This window comes from Thalassophryne amazonica, chromosome 10, assembly GCF_902500255.1.
Source record: "Thalassophryne amazonica chromosome 10, fThaAma1.1, whole genome shotgun sequence".
Classification (NCBI taxonomy): Eukaryota; Metazoa; Chordata; class Actinopteri; order Batrachoidiformes; family Batrachoididae; genus Thalassophryne; species Thalassophryne amazonica.
In genome coordinates this window covers 19,710,219-19,731,309 of record NC_047112.1, presented here as the reverse complement: position 1 = coordinate 19,731,309, position 21,091 = coordinate 19,710,219, and the positions used below count along the sequence as shown (strand labels likewise).

Below are 21,091 nucleotides of genomic sequence, written 5' to 3'. Positions count from 1 at the left end.
CCGTCTCTACGGGGATGGGGTAATGAGGGGATGACATGGGGAGAGAAGCTGCAGAGAGGTGTGTAAGACTACAACTCTGCTTCCTGGTCCCAACCCTGGATAGTCACGGTTTGGAGGATTTAAGAAAATTGGCCAGATTTCTAGAAATGAGAGCGGCTCCATCCAAAGTGGGATGGATGCCGTCTCTCCTAACAAGACCAGGTTTTCCCCAGAAGCTTTGCCAATTATCTATGAAGCCCACCTCATTTTTTGTGTGTGTCACATAGTCAAAATACCATAACTGACATTCTTCCCTAAAAATGCAAGTGATACTCCTCATCTGAGTCTCCTAAGTAACCGCTTGTTTGAGAACAAAAACATTCTAGCATTTCCCAAGAAACTACCAAACAGGTCTAGAGACAAAGACATCCCATCTTTGTCTTAGATTGGTGGTTGGCATCTACATTTCCCAAGTATACAGTAAAACAATACGCACCAAGACCCTAAAGACTTGAACCTTTGTTGTCCTGCAAAGGTATTGGCATTGCCAAACATTTCTGTTCGGACATGTTCTGTGAAGACAGAAACAATAAATGCCACTGGTGAGATAAGTGAATGTCTCTGTAAGTTCAACACATTCTGTGTGGTGATTGTGTTGAATATCCTTTTGTGTGTTCTTTTAAAGAAAATTGTGAAGCCAAAGACAAATTTCCACACTTGTCAACAATAAAAGTTATTATTAATCCCAGACCCTCTGATTCTGCACTCAGCTTCTCAAGTACTGCCATCAGGGGATCCATTGATTCTACAAAGATCATGGCATCATCTATGAAGTCAAAGTAAACCTTTCTTCACCAACTAAGGCACCAAGATGCTGGTTTCTACGCCCCTAGTCACCCAGTCCATGTAAGCATTAAACAGGGTAGGAACCAAAACACATCCCTGACAAACACCACAATTTCACAACACAGGAGAACAAAAAGCACCTGTGAAATATGAATCAACACGTCATACATTTCTAGAAAATCTTTGGCTTCTACCTCAAAGACAACCGTGTGGCCAACATAACCAACATGCTTGTTCTAACTGTGTCTCATTTTCAAGGAGATGATTGAGAGTAATGTCAAAATGTTTTATTGGCACTAGTGGGGACCTTGTGCCATATAAATCATACCTCCATTTGATTTATTTTACATGTGTAGGCCCTATGTTTTGTGAAATGTGGGGAGCATTCTCAAAGCACAGCATTATCTGGATGAACACTTTGTCTGTTTCTAATGTGTGATTACTTGTTACAGTATCAGCTCTGCCAAATAATTCAGATGCTGACCTTCATACATTATGTTGTCTCAGAACAATATCGATTTCAATGTACTATATCCAGAATCCAGAATACAGACTTTTCCTCAATTCTTTTGGGCATTTGGGAAAAGTTAAATCAAACTCATAACACTCACGTACATGATTTAAATAAAAATTCATTACTACTGCGGTATCACTGAAATCCAGGACAGATGTCAAAAAACTGAACAGATTTGACTTCAGGCACCATATAAATTCCTTGGATTTTTTTTTTTATATTGACCAACCAATTCTCAGTCTTTCATGTCTCTCTGATGAATGGCAGGACTGTCTGTGCATGGACCGTAAACATCCTAAGGCATTATGGGAGAGTCCTGTCACTCCCACATCTGATTCCCATGCTATTACGTATCATCTACTGTACACTAATGACTTCCAAACTCCACCAACTCTGTAATTACAAAGCTGAAATCATATGTAACACCACAACTGAGCCTCGAAATGCAAGGAATGTAAAAGTGCATGACTTTGGGGAATCTTCAATCAATCAATTTTTCAATCAATTTTATTTATATAGCGCCAAATCACAACAAACAGTTGCCCCAAGGCGCTTTATATTGTAAGGCAAGGCCATACAATAATTACGTAAAAACCCCAATGGTCAAAACGACTCCCTGTGAGCAAGCACTTGGCGACAGTGGGAAGGAAAAACTCCCTTTTAACAGGAAGAAACCTCCAGCAGAACCAGGCTCAGGGAGGGGCAGTCTTCTGCTGGGACTGGTTGGGGCTGAGGGAGAGAACCAGGAAAAAGACATGCTGTGGAGGGGAGCAGAGATCGATCACTAATGATTAAATGCAGAGTGGTGCATACAGAGCAAAAAGAGAAAGAAACACTCAGTGCATCATGGGAACCCCCCAGCAGTCTAAGTCTATAGCAGCATAACTAAGGGATGGTTCAGGGTCACCTGATCCAGCCCTAACTATAAGCTTTAGCAAAAAGGAAAGTTTTAAGCCTAATCTTAAAAGTAGAGAGGGTGTCTGTCTCCCTGATCTGAATTGGGAGCTGGTTCCACAGGAGAGGAGCCTGAAGGCTCTGCCTCCCATTCTACTCTTACAAATGAGAGCTGCTCCATCCAAAGTGGGATGGATGCCGTCTCTCCTAACAAGACCAGGTTTTCCCCAGAAGCTTTGCCAATCTTGTGTCTACTGACTTTGTCATTTAAAACAAGCAGATAAAAAAAGGCTTGATGTGCAAAATGACAATGCAGTCTCACGGCAAGTCGTGATTCAGCAGCACAAAATACACATTAATCTATTGGTTCGTGATATTGTATGAAATGTGCCTCATTTTTGTCACGACAGCACAAAATCATTCTAATTCATTCTGTGATGGCTGCACGAAATTAAAAGTGACGCGGGGGGGGGAGGGGTCGTGGGTGGTTATGGTTAGGGTTGGGGGGTAGGCGTAGGGTTAATAATAGTGAGTTAAAAAAAAACCGTCATGAAAATTTGACTCATTTCGTCACGGGAGCACAAAAAAAACCAAACAAAAAGAAAACAAAACATGAGACTGGGCTGAAAATGACCTGTTTAAAGTGATGAAAAGTTTTGTTTGAGTACAATTTGTTCTTGTTTTCCCAAAAGATGCTCCTCTTTGCCAAGAGTTCAACTTGATGTGTCTTGAGTAAAATACAAATATGGAGAAAATGTGCAAAGAATTTACAGTGGCTTTAAGGATATACTTGCACTGCATGAAAAAAAAATCTAGCAAGCCTGCCAAAATCACATCTGAGTAGGCACTTCGCTAAACAATTTAAATATTTCACCGTAAATATTAGCAAAACAGAATGACAGACTGAGATGAATACGATATCCTTGTCAGTGCTTGTTGCGTAACCTTCTGTCATTACACAAGTTGATGAAATTTATGTCTGCGTCTGAATGATAATTTGTTGGTGCTATGTTATAAATCCCTATGAAATGGTTAGGTGCCTTTGTATGAAATGGCACAGGTCCACACCTCCCTTGTGCATCTGTATGTGCTTAAGAAACACTTCTTACAGAGCCAAAGGACATTTTCCAACTAAAGAAGAGAGAATCTAGGTCTTCTCCCCCTGTAAAAGTGCTTGCTTTATTTGTGCAATGATAAAGATGGACACTGAATATTGCTTGGGCCGAATATTTTATAGTGGATGATTTCAACTTTTGTTGATAGGAAGCATGGTGGCACACTTGGTCAGAAGTTGCCTATACCCGCTTCTCCATATAAATCTAGAGTTGTATAACACTTGTGCCAACATCAACATAAAATCTGTACTGCAGCCACTGTGGTGTCAGAGTAAACCAGTTTTAGGCCCACTGTTGCTTTTACAGATGATGTAATCCTGAATAGAAGCCCTCATGCATGTTAAGACAGTGTGCAGCCAAGTGTGAAACACTCCCAAATCTCAAGCCATGGTATAAGTTGCGGCCCCATATCAAGGAGTTCAAGTTATCTTGGGGTCTTGTGTGAATGAAGCAAAATTCAAGCATGAGATCACCTGGCAGATCGTGGCGATATCATTTACATTCCATCTTGCGCTTATGGCCATGAACTTTGCACAGTGACCGAAGGAATGGCATCATGGATGCAAGCAGCCAACATTAGTTCCTTTCATAGACTGGCTGAACTCACCCTCAGAGATGACGTGGAGTTCTGGCATCTAGATGAAAATCAAGAGTTGAACGGCTGTTTCTTCTTGTTGAATGCAGCCAAATCAAATGAGTCTGATATTTCAATAGCATGCCTCCCTTTGGAAATTTCTAACTGGGAGAACGCCCCTGGTCAGATCCAGGACAATCTACATTATATTTCTTAGATGGCATGAGAATGCCTTGTGGTCTTTAAGGAGGAAATGGATGAAATGTCTGGGTAGAGGAATAACTATTCCTTTACTTAACTTGCTGCCATTTAAATCCATCCCCAGATAAGTGGCAGGAAAAATAGTAAATTACATCATTTCTGGAGAGTAGCTTGCTCAGTACTTTATCAAGTATGCATGATATAAGGAGCCAAATCACAATATGTGTCACCCCAAGGTGGCCCCAACGAGAAACATTTAAACTGTACCTACCCCCGAGCAAGCACACTGGCAACAGTGGTCAGGAAAGGAAAAACTCCCTCAGCTGTTTTTGAGAAGAAACCTCAAGCAGACCTCACACAGTGGGTTGATCATTTGCTTTGGCTATACCAATAAAAGTAAAACAACAAAATAAAGAAACAATAAAAAAACAACAAAACAAAACAAAAAACACAAGGAATTGTCAAGCATGCAAAGACAAAAATGGTGCAGCAGATCAACCATCAAATTCAGTGGTCACAACAACCGATTATCAAAAGACATCCTAAAGGTGAAAAGCAGAGTCCCACTAAAATGGACTAGAATCACCAAATATGTTCATGCAAGGATGAGAGATCAATCATGAAAGAGAACATTCCTTTGATTTTGCCACATGATGGACCCCAAATCCACTGGCTCATTCTGGATCTCAAGAGCATACATGTAGACCTCACATGTCCCAGTGCTAGGATCTTGGATGGATGGATGGATGGATGGATGGATGGATGGATGGATGGATGGATGGATGGATGGATGGATGGATGGATGGATGGATGGATGGATGGATGGATGGATGGATGGATGGACACACTCCCCAGCCATGCCACTGACAGGCACTGACCCTAAACACTCATTGTTACCAGAAAAAGATGATCTTGCCATTATCTTGAAAGAAATATCAGCAAGCTTCTGTAGATTTAATTTAGTATCAATTAACATGATTTATTTGCTCATATCACCCCTGTTGCCAATTACAACAGAGATGTTGTGTAAATCAATCAATCAATCAATTTTTTTATATAGCGCCAAATCACAACAATCAGTTGCCCCAAGGCACTTTATATTGTAAGGCAAGGCCATACAATAATTATGTAAAACCCCAACGGTCAAAACGACCCCCTGTGAGCAAGCACTTGGCTACAGTGGGAAGGAAAAACTCCCTTTTAACAGGAAGAAACCTCCAGCAGAACCAGGCTCAGGGAGGGGCAGTCTTCTGCTGGGACTGGTTGGGGCTGAGGGAGAGAACCATGAAAAAGACATGCTGTGGAGGGGAGCAGAGATCGATCACTAATGATTAAATGCAGAGTGGTGCATACAAAGCAAAAAGAGAAAGAAACACTCAGTGCATCATGGGAACCCCCCAGCAGTCTACGTCTATAGCAGCATAACTAAGGGATGGTTCAGGGTCACCTGATCCAGCCCTAACTATAAGCTTTAGCAAAAAGGAAAGTTTTAAGCCTAATCTTAAAAGTAGAGAGGGTGTCTGTCTCCCTGATCTGAATTGGGAGCTGGTTCCACAGGAGAGGAGCCTGAAAGCTGAAGGCTCTGCCTCCCATTCTACTCTTACAAACCCTAGGAACTACAAGTAAGCCTGCAGTCTGAGAGCGAAGCGCTCTATTGGGGTGATATGGTACTACGAGGTCCCTAAGATAAGATGGGACCTGATTATTCAAAACCTTATAAGTAAGAAGAAGAATTTTAAATTCTATTCTAGAATTAACAGGAAGCCAATGAAGAGAGGCCAATATGGGTGAGATATACTCTCTCCTTCTAGTCCCTGTTAGTACTCTAGCTGCAGCATTTTGAATTAACTGAAGGCTTTTTAGGGAACTTTTAGGACAACCTGATAATAATGAATTACAATAGTCCAGCCTAGAGGAAATAAATGCATGAATTAGTTTTTCAGCATCACTCTGAGACAAGACCTTTCTGATTTTAGAGATATTGCGTAAATGCAAAAAAGCAGTCCTACATATTTGTTTAATATGCGCTTTGAATGACATATCCTGATCAAAATGACTCCAAGATTTCTCACAGTATTACTAGAGGTCAGGGTAATGCCATCCAGAGTAAGGATCTGGTTAGACACCATGTTTCTAAGATTTGTGGGGCCAAGTACAATAACTTCAGTTTTATCTGAGTTTAAAGCAGGAAATTAGAGGTCATCCATGTCTTTATGTCTGTAAGACAATCCTGCAGTTTAGCTAATTGGTGTGTGTCCTCTGGCTTCATGGATAGATAAAGCTGGGTATCATCTGCATAACAATGAAAATTTAAGCAATACTGTCTAATAATACTACCTAAGGGAAGCATGTATAAAGTGAATAAAATTGGTCCTAGCACAGAACCTTGTGGAACTCCATAATTAACTTTAGTCTGTGAAGAAGATTCCCCATTTACATGAACAAATTGTAATCTATTAGACAAATATGATTCAAACCACCGCAGCACAGTGCCTTTAATACCTATGGCATGCTGTAATCTCTGTAATAAAATTTTATGGTCAACAGTATCAAAAGCAGCACTGAGGTCTAACAGAACAAGCACAGAGATGAGTCCACTGTCCGAGGCCATAAGAAGATCATTTGTAACCTTCGCTAATGCTGTTTCTGTACTATGATGAATTCTAAAACCTGACTGAAACTCTTCAAATAGACCATTCCTCTGCAGATGATCAGTTAGCTGTTTTACAACTACCCTTTCAAGAATTTTTGAGAGAAAAGGAAGGTTGGAGATTGGCCTATAATTAGCTAAGATAGCTGGGTCAAGTGATGGCTTTTTAAGTAATGGTTTAATTACTGCCACCTTAAAAGCCTGTGGTACATAGCCAACTAACAAAGATAGATTGATCATATTTAAGATCGAAGCATTAAATAATAGTAGGGCTTCCTTGAGCAGCCTGGTAGGAATGGGGTCTAATAAACATGTTGATGGTTTGGATGAAGTAACTAATGAAAATAACTCAGACAGAACAATCAGAGAGAAAGAGTCTAACCAAATACCGGCATCACTGAAAGCAGCCAAAGATAACGATACGTCTTTGGGATGGTTATGAGTAATTTTTTCTCTAATAGTTAAAATTTTGTTAGCAAAGAAAGTCATGAAGTCATTACTAGTTAAAGTTAATGGAATACTCAGCTCAATAGAGCTCTGACTCTTTGTCAGCCTGGCTACAGTGCTGAAAAGAAACCTGGGGTTGTTCTTATTTTCTTCAATTAGTGATGAGTAGAAAGATGTCCTAGCTTTACGGAGGGCTTTTTTATAGAGCAACAGACTCTTTTTCCAGGCTAAGTGAAGATCTTCTAAATTAGTGAGACGCCATTTCCTCTCCAACTTACGGGTTATCTGCTTTAAGCTACGAGTTTGTGAGTTATACCACGGAGTCAGGCACTTCTGATTTAAAGCTCTCTTTTTCAGAGGAGCTACAGCATCCAAAGTTGTCTTCAATGATGATGTAAAACTATTGACGAGATACTCTATCTCACTTACAGAGTTTAGGTAGCTACTCTGCACTGTGTTGGTATATGGCATTAGAGAACATAAAGAAGGAATCATATCCTTAAACCTAGTTACAGCGCTTTCTGAAAGACTTCTAGTGTAATGAAACTTATTCCCCACTGCTGGGTAGTCCATCAGAGTAAATGTAAATGTTATTAAGAAATGATCAGACAGAAGGGAGTTTTCAGGGAATACTGTTAAGTCTTCAATTTCCATACCATAAGTCAGAACAAGATCTACGAGGTCTGTCCGTAAAGTATAGGTCCTTTTTATTTTTTTCAAAAACTATATGGATTTCATTCATATGTTTTTACGTCAGACATGCTTGAACCCTCGTGCGCATGCGTGAGTTTTTCCACGCCTGTCGGTGACGTCATTCGCCTGTGAGCACTCCTTGTGGGAGGAGTCGTCCAGCCCCTCATCGGAATTCCTTTGTCTGAGAAGTTGCTGAGAGACTGGCGCTTTGTTTGATCAAAATTTTTTCTAAACCTGTGAGACACATCGTAGTGGACATGGTTCGAAAAATTAAGCTGGTTCTCAGGCAGCGTCATCAGCCTGTTTCAATCTTAAAACCTCCACATTTCAGGCTCTATTGATCCAGGACGTCGTGAGAGAACAGAGAAGTTTCAGAAGAAGTCGGTTTCAGCATTTTATCCGGATATTCCACTGTTAAAGGAGATTTTTTTAATGAAAGACATGCGGGCGGATTGCAGCGTCGGCTCGCAGCCGCCGCGACGCTCCGCCACAGGAAAAACACCTCTGTTGGAAGCCTTGAGGACACGTTGGAACATCTCCAGCTGATAAACAATTTCTCATATACTCACTCCACTGAAAGCCATCAAAAGCCAACTGGATTTTACAAATGGTTATCAACACGGAGGTGTTTTTCCTGTGCCGCCGTGCCGCGTCGGCTGCGTCCCGACGCGCGGACCCGTCCGCACGTCTTTCATTAAAAAAATCTCCTTTAACAGTGGAATATCCGGATAAAATGCTGAAACCGACTTCTTCTGAAACTTCTCTGTTCTCTCACGACATCCTGGATCAATAGAGCCTGAAATGTGGAGGTTTTAAGCTTGAAACAGGCTGATGACGCTGCTTGAGAGCGCAGTGCGACGTCTCGCACCGTGAAAAGTCCTTAAAGCGACAGAATCACCTCAAAATCTCTCATCAGCTGTTAAAAGTTTCACTGAAAACCAGCTTAATTTTTCAAACCATGTCCACTTCGATGTGTCTCACAGGTTTAGAAAAAATTTTGATCAAACAAAGCGCCAGTCTCTCAGCAACTTCTCAGACAAAGGAATTCCGACGAGGGGCTGGACGACTCCTCCCACAAGGAGTGCTCACAGGCGAATGACGTCACCGACAGGCATGGAAAAACTCACGCATGCGCACGAGGGTGCAAGCATGTCTGACGTAAAAACATATGAATGAAATCCATATAGTTTTTGAAAAAAATAAAAAGGACCTATACTTTACGGACAGCCCTCGTAAGATATGATTAAAGTGGTGGGTGGACTCATTTACTTTTTGAGCAAAGCCAATAGAGTCTAATAATAGATTAAATGCAGTGTTGAGGCTGTCATTCTCAGCATCTGTGTGGATGTTAAATCGCCCACTATAATTATCTTATCTGAGCTAAGCACTAAGTCAGACAAAAGGTCTGAAAATTCACAGAGAAACTCACAGTAACGACCAGGTGGACGATAGATAATAAATAAAACTGTTTTTTGGGACTTCCAATTTGGATGGACAAGACTAAGAGTCAAGCTTTCAAATGAATTAAAGCTCTGTCTGGGTTTTTGATTAATTAATAAGCTGGAATGGAAGATTGCTGCTAATCCTCCGCCTCGGCCCGTGCTACGAGCATTCTGACAGTTAGTGTGACTCGGGGGTGTTGACTCATTTAAACTAACATATTCATCCTGCTGTAACCAGGTTTCTGTAAGGCAGAATAAATCAATATGTTGATCAATTATTATATAATTTACCAACAGGGACTTAGAAGAGAGAGACCTAATGTTTAATAGACCACATTTAACTGTTTTAGTCTGTGGTGCAGTTGAAGGTGCTATATTATTTTTTCTTTTTGAATTTTTATGCTTAAATAGATTTTTGCTGGTTATTGGTAGTCTGGGAGCAGGCACCGTCTCTACGGGGATGGGGTAATGAGGGGATGGCAGGGGGAGAGAAGCTGCAGAGAGGTGTGTAAGACTACAACTCTGCTTCCTGGTCCCAACCCTGGATAGTCACGGTTTGGAGGATTTAAGAAAATTGGCCAGATTTCTAGAAATGAGAGCTGCTCCATCCAAAGTGGGATGGATGCCGTCTCTCCTAACAAGACCAGGTTTTCCCCAGAAGCTTTGCCAATTATCTATGAAGCCCACCTCATTTTTTGGACACCACTCAGACAGCCAGCAATTCAAGGAGAACATGCGGCTAAACATGTCACTCCCGGTCCGATTGGGGAGGGGCCCAGAGAAAACTACAGAGTCCGACATTGTTTTTGCAAAGTTACACACCGATTTAATGTTAATTTTAGTGACCTCCGATTGGCATAACCGGGTGTCATTACTGCCAACGTGAATTACAATCTTACCAAATTTACGCTTAGCCTTAGCCAGCAGTTTCAAATTTCCTTCAATGTCGCCTGCTCTGGCCCCCGGAAGACAATTGACTATGGTTGCTGGTGTCGCTAACTTCACATTTCTCAAAACAGAGTCGCCAATAACCAGAGTTTGATCCTCGGCGGGTGTGTCGTCGAGTGGGGAAAAACGGTTAGAAATGTGAACGGGTTGGCGGTGTACACAGGGCTTCTGTTTAGGACTACGCTTGCTCCTCACAGTCACCCAGTCGGCCTGCTTTCCCGGCTGCTCGGGATCTGCCAGGGGGTAACTAACGGCGGCTAAGCTACCTTGGTCCACACCGACTACAGGGGCCTGGCTAGCTGTAGAATTTTCCACGGTGCGGAGCCGAGTCTCCAATTTGCCCAGCCTGGCCTCCAAAGCTATGAATAAGCTACACTTATTACAAGTACCGTTACTGCTAAAGGAGGCCGAGGAATAACTAAACATTTCACACCCAGAGCAGAAAGGTGCGGGAGAGACAGGAGAAGCCGCCATGCTAAATCGGCTAAGAGCTAGTAGCTACGCTAAGCTAGCGGATTCCTAAAAACACGCAAAGTGAATAATGTGTAAATAATTTAGAGGTGATTCAGCAGAAGGAGTGCTTTAGTTAAGGCACGTAAAGATTACACTGGGAAACAAATCGTAATCTAGATAACTAGATCAATCTAACTGCGCAGATTAAACAGCTAACAGATACAGAAAAACACCGCTGTGCTCCGGAACAGGAAGTGATACAATGAGAGCCAACCACCAGTAAATAATGACAGCCAAGCCTAAAATTATCTTCCTATGCTGCCAGACATTTTGCTTTCCACTGATAAGTCATAAAGATAAATGGACTGCATTTATATAGCACTTTTCCATCTGCATCAGATGCTCAAAGCACTTTACAATTATGCCTCACATTCAGCCATTCACACAAACACACACCGATGCCAGGGTGCTGCCATGCAAGGTGCTCACTCCACACCAGGAGCAACTTGGGGATTAAGGACCTTGCCCAAGGGTCCTTAGTGATTTTCCGGTCAGGCTGGGATTTGAACTGAGGATCCTCTGGTCTGAAGCCCAACACTTAACCACTAGACCGTCACCTCCCCAAAGATAGATCATATGAATAAAGGACGAGAGAGGCAAATTATGACACTGACCATCCCTTGTCTGTATCCAATGCTCAATGAATTTGGTTCTGGTTCTAAAAAAACTTATCTGGTTCTTCCTCAGCTACTACATTGCCATAGTTGTTATTAGCCAGGGCTCTGTGTGAAACTCTCAGAGAGCTGTTTATGTCTCACTACCATAGTTGAAGATAACTAACCTTAGCCCCAGGGGGTCCAGGTTCTCCTAGGTTTCCATGTGGACCGGATGGACCCTGGAAGAGATGCAGAAAGAGACAGAGAGAGGAGATAGAGAAAGATATAAATGCACTGTTCATTGTCCACAACAAAGGGTCAGTATTTCGGATAAGTCACATTCAAACCCCCCAGGGGTAGACTGAAGTTAAGACAAAAATAAATAAATAAAATAAATGAAAGTGTGCTTGTGTAAGAAGCGGTTCATCTGGAATCACTGAATAATATGGCCTCCTTCAACATCACAGACACCTATAATATGCATATGTTTACATATACAATGTTCACATTTGTGTTCAGTGTAGGAATTTCGAATTTTACACATTAAAGGTATGTAATGCATGCACAAGTGCGCATACACAGATACAAACATGCACAAATATGCCAAATAGTACATGTGCACACACAGCACTACATTCCAGCACATCTGAATCGTTGCTGATTGTTTGCCAGGTTTTCTCTGCACTATTGCCAACAGTCAAGAAAATTGTATCAAGTGTGACTGCTTTCTGATGTCTTTTCACTTTAAGGTTTTTAGGTAAAATCCATGAAAAAAAAAAAAACAAACAAACAAACTGCAGTGTACAGCATGTACTATGGTGGGCTTTGTATGTGAAATGAAAATTTTAATAGAAAGACATTATTCTGGTTCTGGCTGGTTATCTTTGTTTTGTTTTCTGCCAAAAATTTCAAGGATGTCAAATGTACATTACTGAAGATCAGTATCACCACAACAAAATGGGCCAGTCTTAATGATAAACACTCTGGTACCTCTAGCTGAAGGGTTTTAACTCCTTTGGGAGACTGTGATGTGCATTTGCCAAAGGGTCATTAGTTTCAATTCCTGATTGTGCCTGATGACCCGATCTTATACCCACCACAAGGCAGCGCAAACCCAGCACAACTGCCATGGCTAGTTTCCAATTGCCACAGTTGTCATTTTTAGGATCTATGCCCATGTCCTATATAATAATACCACTTGCACTCATGTTGGGCACGTTGGTCTAAGTGTTTGAGCCTTAGACCACTGAAAACATGGTGTAAAGCCCAGCGCTGTATAAAGCGGACAACAGTCAGACCTGTCTTACATAAATGGGTTCGCAATATGCGTACATGACATACTGCTGCCAGTCACCTGGAATTGTGTAATATTAATATGATGGCATATTATGGCCACCGTCAGCAAAGAAAAAAAACAGAGAAGAAAGAAAAAAAACATTTCACAAGAGCTCTCTCACTCTCTCTTTCAATGACAGGCGATACTACATACATAAAATACTGAGCAAAACTGAACTGAAAATATGCATTAAACAAAATAAGAGTAAACATGGGAAACAAAACTTTACCTTGCTGCTTCAATGCTTCACCTCAGGGACCTTTGGTGGCCACTGTATGCTGTGTGATCCAGCAGGCTGACATTAGCGATTAATTCACAAAATATATATAATTTCATTTCCATGCACTTCCTCAGTGCAACAGCACTGTGCGCCAGGCATAGACAAGTTTAAACAGATGGACAGGTGTCACGTTTGGTCTACAATACATTTATGTGTGATGAACATCATAAACTGTCGGGTTTGGTCTACCATACATTTATGCATGATAAACACAGTAAATGTATACTATTTTGTGTCAATGTGTCCTGGCACAAGACACTGAAGTCTGAATAACTGTTGGTCCTTGGTGCACATGGCAGGGCATATGGCTCTGTGGGATAGGAGTTGGACCACCAATATACGATATCTACCAGAGTTCAATTCCAAGTCTGTCCAAAGACAATTCATCTGCATTGTGGTATTCCATCCATGGGGGAGTTGTAGACATTCATCCACTTCACACTCTGGTATCTGTGGATGAGCACTGGTCCGATGGGCCTCTAGGTCTTCTTGCAATTTTTGTGCAAAACCCTCAAGCCAAAAGAGACATAGGTTTTGGGACAGCCAGTTTCAGGGACGCCTTACAATGAAAGATCAAAAGAAGTGTATAGTCTGATGTTATGATAAATGCCTTTACCATATCAACTAGTCTGCTCTTTAGGGTGATAATGTAATAAGTAGAGGTAGCAAAGAAAGTCTGCGACTGTGTGGTGAGACAGCAAAGACATAACCACAGAACCGTACGCTGTCCTCAGCTTCCCACCACATAATGATTCCAGGCCTAACTTATTCTCTGTTTTATGACTCAGCCAACAGTATGTGGAGTTACAATACTTTCTGTAGCAAACATGTGCTTTCCAAGCCTGTTCCTGGAAACACTCTGCTGGAGGTGTCTTTCTTCTTACATCTCGTTCACAATAGAACAAACATCCAAAAGATAAGAAAAATAAATAAAAACTAGTGTGTTGCCCATGGAGTTCCATGGGCTGTAGATCGGGTAGTGTTTATAAAATAGGTAGCTGACAGTTTTCAAGGGTGGCAATAAATTAAGCAAAGCGTGTAATGAGTTGGAACGGGGTGTGAGTCCAGAATGTTTTTAGAACATGAGACTTCAACAATTTTTAGAAGAAGAACTCAACCCTTTTTTGTTTTACTGTTAATTACATAACAGATTATTTTCAAGTTGCCGCTAGAGCAGCGCCTACATGCATGTTTGAGGATGTCACAACTCTTTCCGTTGAGGGACATCCAGATGCCGTCTGTGGCTGTAGACCACATGTGAACATGCGCGCAGCCATTTGTGTGTGTGTGCACAGCCTCTCCAGCCACAGATGGCTGGAACGTGCGTAAATAGTTAAGGTAGTTGATAAAATGTTCTTGCCGCTATTGTTTCTGTATGACAATGTAGCTTTTCATCCCACACATGGACGAGTCATGTTCAGGTCGTCGGATCTTTAGTTGTTGATCCATTCAGATATCTTCACGTTTGTGCAAGATGTCGGACTTGGGAGGTTGGACGAAGTTGGACGACAGTCAAATGGAACGCTGATGGTACAGGAACTACGCAAACGATGAGTAACTGTCAAGACAGAAAGCAAAATGGAATACGGACAAATTGAATTCGTCAGGTTTCGCTCACGTTTTTCAACGGTTTGAAAATTCTGACGAAGCACCAGCTACAGGAACGAAGCTGGACAATGGTTAAACAGTGTCTCCGAAAGTCAACGTAAGTCCAGATTTCTTGTTTCTTTTTGGCTTCGGTGTCCTTCGTTAGTGCCGTGTGACTGGAGCTTTACATTGACATTCACACCACTGCAGCCCTCCTTCTCATTCCTTATGGGTTAACAACAATGACCACAAAAGCACTTACTGATACGGCGTGGAATTGGCCTCCAGTGGCCATTTCACTCCCTGGAAATCTGACAGCTGAGCTGTTGTTTCTAATGATGTCAAACACACAAGCGAGAGGCTCAATTTCAAGATGGCTGCGTAACTTGATAATTAATAATTTTGTGAATGTTAATTTACTTTCTTAATATATTTATAAATTGTTTAGGTTCTTGTTATCATATATACACTATTATTATTATTATTATTATTATTATTATTATTATTATTATTATTATATTACTTAATTTTTACTACTATTTTGTCATTTGATTTTTAAATGGACCACAATGGAAGTGTTTTCACTTTTTTGTGTCATCCATGTATTTTTAATGTATTTACAATTATATTATGTACTTACATTGAACTTACTAAATAAATTCATGTACGCATGCACTCACACTATTAATATAAAGATGTTTTAATAATTAATTAGCAATATTAGCTAATGTCTGTAGTTTCTCCAAAAATACAAGTCCTATCAACGTTCTGTTTTAGCAGCGTTCATTCTTGACCAAAATACATAAGCATCCCAAATGGCAAATGTCAGCTGTGCTCTGTCTGTTATGCACATACACGCATGGAGAGATTCGGGTCTTTTCCGCATCCTGCTACAAGCAGGTGCTTCTATTTTCAGATTCAAACAGAGACATTGGTGGAAGACATCAAACGCAACACACATTTCACTCATGATAACAGCAACATGACACTTAAATAAAATAACAACATTTCAAACCCCAAAACCCCATGGTGCATTACAGTGCAACGTCCATTGTTTACTGGTTAGCTAAAATCGACAATTTTTCAAAAAATACTTGTCCTATCAACTTTCCATCTTCGCAGCATTCATCCTTGACCAAACATACATAAGCATACCAAATGGCAAATGGCAGCTCTCCCCAGTTTCTCCGTGATCAAAGTCATACACGCACGTGCACACATGTGCGCACACAGAGGACACTTGGCTATTAGAATATATGGATAATAAAGATACTGGCATGTTTATGAAAATGAGAGTTTTCCTGTATTTTAAAGAATGATTTGTCAGTTGCTGTCACTTATAAGTCACTCTCCCTATGATCAAAAGTGATTTTCAAAAGTATCCAAATGCTAACGTTTTCTTGTTAATAAAGACACAATGTTGACATTCTGCAAATTTAGTTGTGCAAAATAAAGTTCTTCTGCAGCATATACCTACTATAATTTGCCTGCCTCACATACCGTATCTCTTTAGTAAAAATTAGTCGTGCAGTATTTAAACTTGTCTCCAGGGCTCATGCCAGTGATCGCTGCATTGCATCATGACAGCCTTCACAGATGCATATGGTCCAGTCTCAAGATTAGAGAGAAATAGCATCCTGTGCCGCCACTGCTGTTAGCTGCAGCTGTTTGCATTTGGAACTGTTTGGTCAGTTGGCTATGTTGCTCCCAAAGGCACAGATCATGAAACAGCATTGCCTGTATTTCCTGAATGGACCAACTCATTGCCATACACCAATACAAAGCAAAGACGCTTTCCTGACTTTAATCACGCTAACCACAAACATATCTGTCAATGCCTTTTCTTTGACAGTTAAGCTGGATTGTGATTGTATACACAGGCAGACAGCATATGACCACTGCCTGCTGGTTGCTATAAGACCTGGTGAAATATGATGGCTGAATCTTTGCTGCATTAATGCTGCGGATTAACAAGTCCAATGGGTTTAAAGTCAACAAGAGCAATCAAAGCTGCCAGAGAGACCCACAGAACACATCACAATATTTTCTTCAGCCGTCAGAAGTGTCTCTTTGTGACTGGACTTTAGTTTGCTCACAGTGTCTATAGATGTGTTGATAGAAGTACAATGCCTCCAGATATTGCTGACACTACTGCTGATCTTTAATCACAAAGCATCCTCTATAAAAATTCTAGAATCTGAATCTGGATCCAACTGACAAATCTGCCGCTTTACAATTACACATTGGTACCAGTTACTCACCCGAGACCCTCTTTTTCCTGGAGGACCAGGTAAACCAGGGGGACCAGGAGGACCCTAGACAAGAGAAGAAGAAAGACCATGAGAGAAGGAAGTGAAGAGAGTGAGTGCGAAGTGGAAGAGAGAGAAGGTTTGTTAATGGCAAGCATTAACATGCACCTCACTGTCTAGGCCTCTGCAATGATGAGTATGTGCTATATTTATGTAAGCTCCATGAAGTTCAAAGAAAGAAGGCCAGTGTTTTCAACTAAAAGCACTATTAGGAAAGTTCCCAACAGGAAGGTCGAGTTACATTCTCAGGATGAGTGACACCTTTGGCTTTTGGTCAGCTCTGGGATAAACATAAACCTTCTTTATGGAAAAAGCATGAAATAATTCAAGTAATGTCCTGGTGAAGGAAGAAAAAAGCAAAAATGAAATCATATGTAAGCACATCTGTACAGTCTTCCCAGTCCCTCAGGGGAAATAAACACCAATATTGAATTATAATCAGGCCTTATCACTACAATATAATCAGGCCTTATCACTACAATACACAAAGCTGCATTCAGTTTCACTGTTAAAAGTTTTGAAATTCCAATTTGAGGTTTAACTGGAGAGTAATCACAATTGGAGAGTAATCTCAAATACCATATTGTTTCATATTGTTTTTTCTTAGAAATACATCTGAAAAAAGGGGGTCATCTTATATTCATTGTTGAGGCTTCATCCGCAAGAGCTGGTGGCACTAAATTCCCGTGAAACAAGTATGCCCCCCAAGAAGGTAGCAATATGCCACTCCACCCAGCTAACAGAACTGCATGAGAGAGAGAGAGCGACACAGTGATCATCCTGAGAAAAATACAGCAGTTCAAAATTCAAGTAATTTAACCTGTAGCTGAGGAGAAGTTATAATACAAATTTTAAATTCACAGTAATGAATGCAGCAGAGGTATCATACAACTCTCAAGCAGCCAAGAAATATAACTCGACACAGTGTAATGTTAAAAGATGGCGAGTCAAAAAGGCCTTAAACATGCTAATAGTCAGAAAAGTTGACCATGATCTCAAAATTGTCAGTGTGTCAGGACAGTGTTAAAAAAGGCCATAAAATGTCCTTTTCTTGGCATTATTTTCAAATAAAGAAGACTTGATCTTCAAAAAGTGTTCTTCCAATAATATATCTTGAAAAAGAGCACTCGTCTTACAATCAAGGTCACATTATATTTTGAACAATATAGTATTTTTGGAACCAAAACTAGGCTGTTGTCCTTCTAGATCAGGGGTGTGCAACTTGTTCCAGAAAGGGCCAAGAGGGTGCAGGTTTTCTTTGCAGCCACTGACTCCACCAGGAGATTTCACCGATTAATATCACTTTGAGCAGATGGAATCAGTTAATCAGTGAAATCACCTGGTGGAGTCAGTGGCTGCAAAGAAAACCTGCACCCTCTTGGCCCTTTCTGGAACACGTTGCCCACCCCTGTTCTAGATGCTTTGGGTGGATGAGTACTTGTGACAGTGGCAATACACTTTCTTATGCTTAGCTGTAGCATAAGAAGGTAAATTTCCCTCTAATCTCATTTGTTGGCCCCCTGGTAAAGGTAACATAAAAAGAAAATGTAATTTATTAACGCCTTTGCCTGTCTAGAACAGCTCATTGTAGTTTTTAAAGAAAGGTGAGCTCAGCTCATCCAGAAACACTATTTAATGCTAATAAAAACAGGTGCAATTTGGCATTTTGATCCAATTCAGGAGAAATTATGAGAAATGGAGGGAAGGCTGCAATCTTGTGAGCGTATGAGCGAGCTCAGGCAGCCAAGCCACATCAATCTGCGCAAGCTTAAGTATAATAGACGAGCCAGAAAAGATGTTTGGAAGGCTTCGAAAGTGCAGTCTGTTGCTACAGCAAGTGATTATACAACGGACTTTACTACAGCATCCGTAATCCTCTGAATTTCAGAGAATTATTTGACAAAGAGGGAGAAAATGGTGAAAGAAACAGCTGTTTGTTCCTCCAGACACCCACCCACAGACTCATGGAAACTGTGAGCACACGACCACATTCACCACAACAACAGAGCCTTAAGAAACCAAGATTCTGATGAAGTAAAATGATAATTTTCAAATGCTTAACTGACACTGCCAAGAAATGGGACAAAATCCTTCCAAATGGAGTCAATTCAAAAAGTCAATTCTCTGGAAAGTTGAGGCATAGATGAATCATCTTCTTAACATGCTGCACTGCATGGAGTTAAGTTTAATAGGACAGAAATGTCCCCTGCATTTTTTCCCTCAACAAGCTGCCAGTAAGTAGTCTATTGTAGCTATCTTAATAATAGACCATCTAACTGAGGCATTGCCAAGTGGGGAAAGACATTTGGAAGGCAACGTCTGACTTAATTCCATACTGACCCTGCTACTCAAGTTCAGGCTAAAGGAGTGTTGCTCATATTTTCATCCCAACCACATTATATTTTAAATATATTACATTATACTAGTTAGTTAAATTAATGACTGTTATTAGTGTTGAAGATTCCAGTGGTTAGAGAAGGTCAAAGGGATGCCCACATTCACCTGGCTGTGGCAGATAGATGATTACTTTGGAGAAGTGGGTATGGACTGGTTGCCAATCGAGGTTTCATGGCATGGTGGATGCGGCAACACATTGCACCGGCACATGCACCCAGACCTGACCTCATCCTTTTAAATATACGCATATATAAATATAGCACATACTCCTGGAAAGCCTTTGTGTCAAAGTAATAGTTACTTTAGTCCGTGGGCCAAGTCCTAATCTGTTCCTGGAAGGTACCTGTCCTGCATGTTTTTTCACTCTCCCTGCCCCACCTACAGCTAATAACATCTGACAGGCATTTTCAGCCACTGAGGAGCTGGGCATTTGTCATAGAGATTCCAACAAGGTAAAGTTAGGATTATCTATGACTGAATATTGTGGTGTAATGGGGTAAAAACAGCAAAAATGGTGACAAAGGTCCATTTCAATTTGTACAGGGGTCCAACGTTGACTTGATCTAATTTTGTTAAAAGGTGATGTAAATTATTGGATGACCTAACATGGTTTAAAAAGGAATAATTTGCACCATCTTTTATCCTTCGTTATCACCTTATGGGGCAATGTCTTATTTAGGACACTGACCTTGGAGACCAAGCATTCAACATGGTCAAAACTGTTCCATTTATTAACCCTGCTAGTTCAACTTGCATTGCGACACAACATTAGCCATGATGTTTTGGTCATGTGACACATTTCTCTGGGCATGATCCAGCACGTAGGTGCTGTGGGGTGGAGGACCCCAGTGGCTGGAGAGGGCAAGGGGGTACCCATGTTTCCCCTGGCTGTGGCAGTCAAGATTGTCACTTTTAAGATGTGGGGATGATCCAGCTGTCTGCCTGGATGGTTGCCATCTAGGACCCAAGGCAGATGTGGTGATGCATGGCACCACTGCAAGGTTGACTCTTAAGAATATGATTTGTATTAGGTTTAAACTTCGAGTTTTTCAGGCACAAACTGTCTCTCAGATCTCTGGCAGGGAACCTGAAGAAAGATCGCCACAAGCTTCATCGTATTTTGGTGGTTGAGCATCAACTCTTTCTTGTTTCCTAGCAAAAACTGGTCCATGTCCTTGTCAGTTCCTAACCAGATCTTGCTGATGGCCTTGACATTTCTGTCATCATGAGAGTGGTTTTGTGAACTGTTCCTGAATGGAGTGAGTTTTGTGTCTTTCGAATGAAATAAATAATAATAAAAACTAAAATTCCAAGCAAATATACAGTTTTGAGAAGAAAAACCATGGTAGACTTTTTAAAGTAAAAAATAAGAAGAACACAATTCGTGGGTCAAACTGTTTTGCAAGTCAAAAGGTTCTGTTTTCAAGTCAAATGGTTTTATGAATCAAGAGCTTATGTGAGTCAAAAAGTTTTGCCCTCTTGGTAGGACACGGTGGCACAGAGTGGTAACAGCTCTTGATGTTTTTACAAGGATTTTCTTATTTTGTTCTTGCATGAAAAAGACACAAAATTCACTCCATATTCCTGACATTAACACAGTTTGCTGTCCAAATATTTGCACTTTGACAACTTTTCTGATCTTAGCTGTCTGTCACGCCATATTAGAAATGAAAGCAAAGAATTATGTGTGTAGTGCAGTCAGTTTTAATTTGAGATAAGCTGCGGTGAATCTGGAAAAGTATTCACAGCGCTTCACTTTTCTTCATTTTG

The 21,091-nt window shown here is 40.9% G+C and overlaps 1 protein-coding gene across 1 annotated transcript in view; it reads right to left on the bottom strand.

Moving 5' to 3' along the window:
• The window catches only part of LOC117519456 (collagen alpha-1(XXIV) chain), a 240,449-nt gene that overhangs the window by 190,916 nt on the left and 28,442 nt on the right, over positions 1–21,091 (bottom strand). The window contains 2 exon segments of the mRNA XM_034180800.1: positions 11,598–11,651; positions 16,877–16,930. Coding sequence (XP_034036691.1) covers positions 11,598–11,651; positions 16,877–16,930 — 108 coding nt within the window.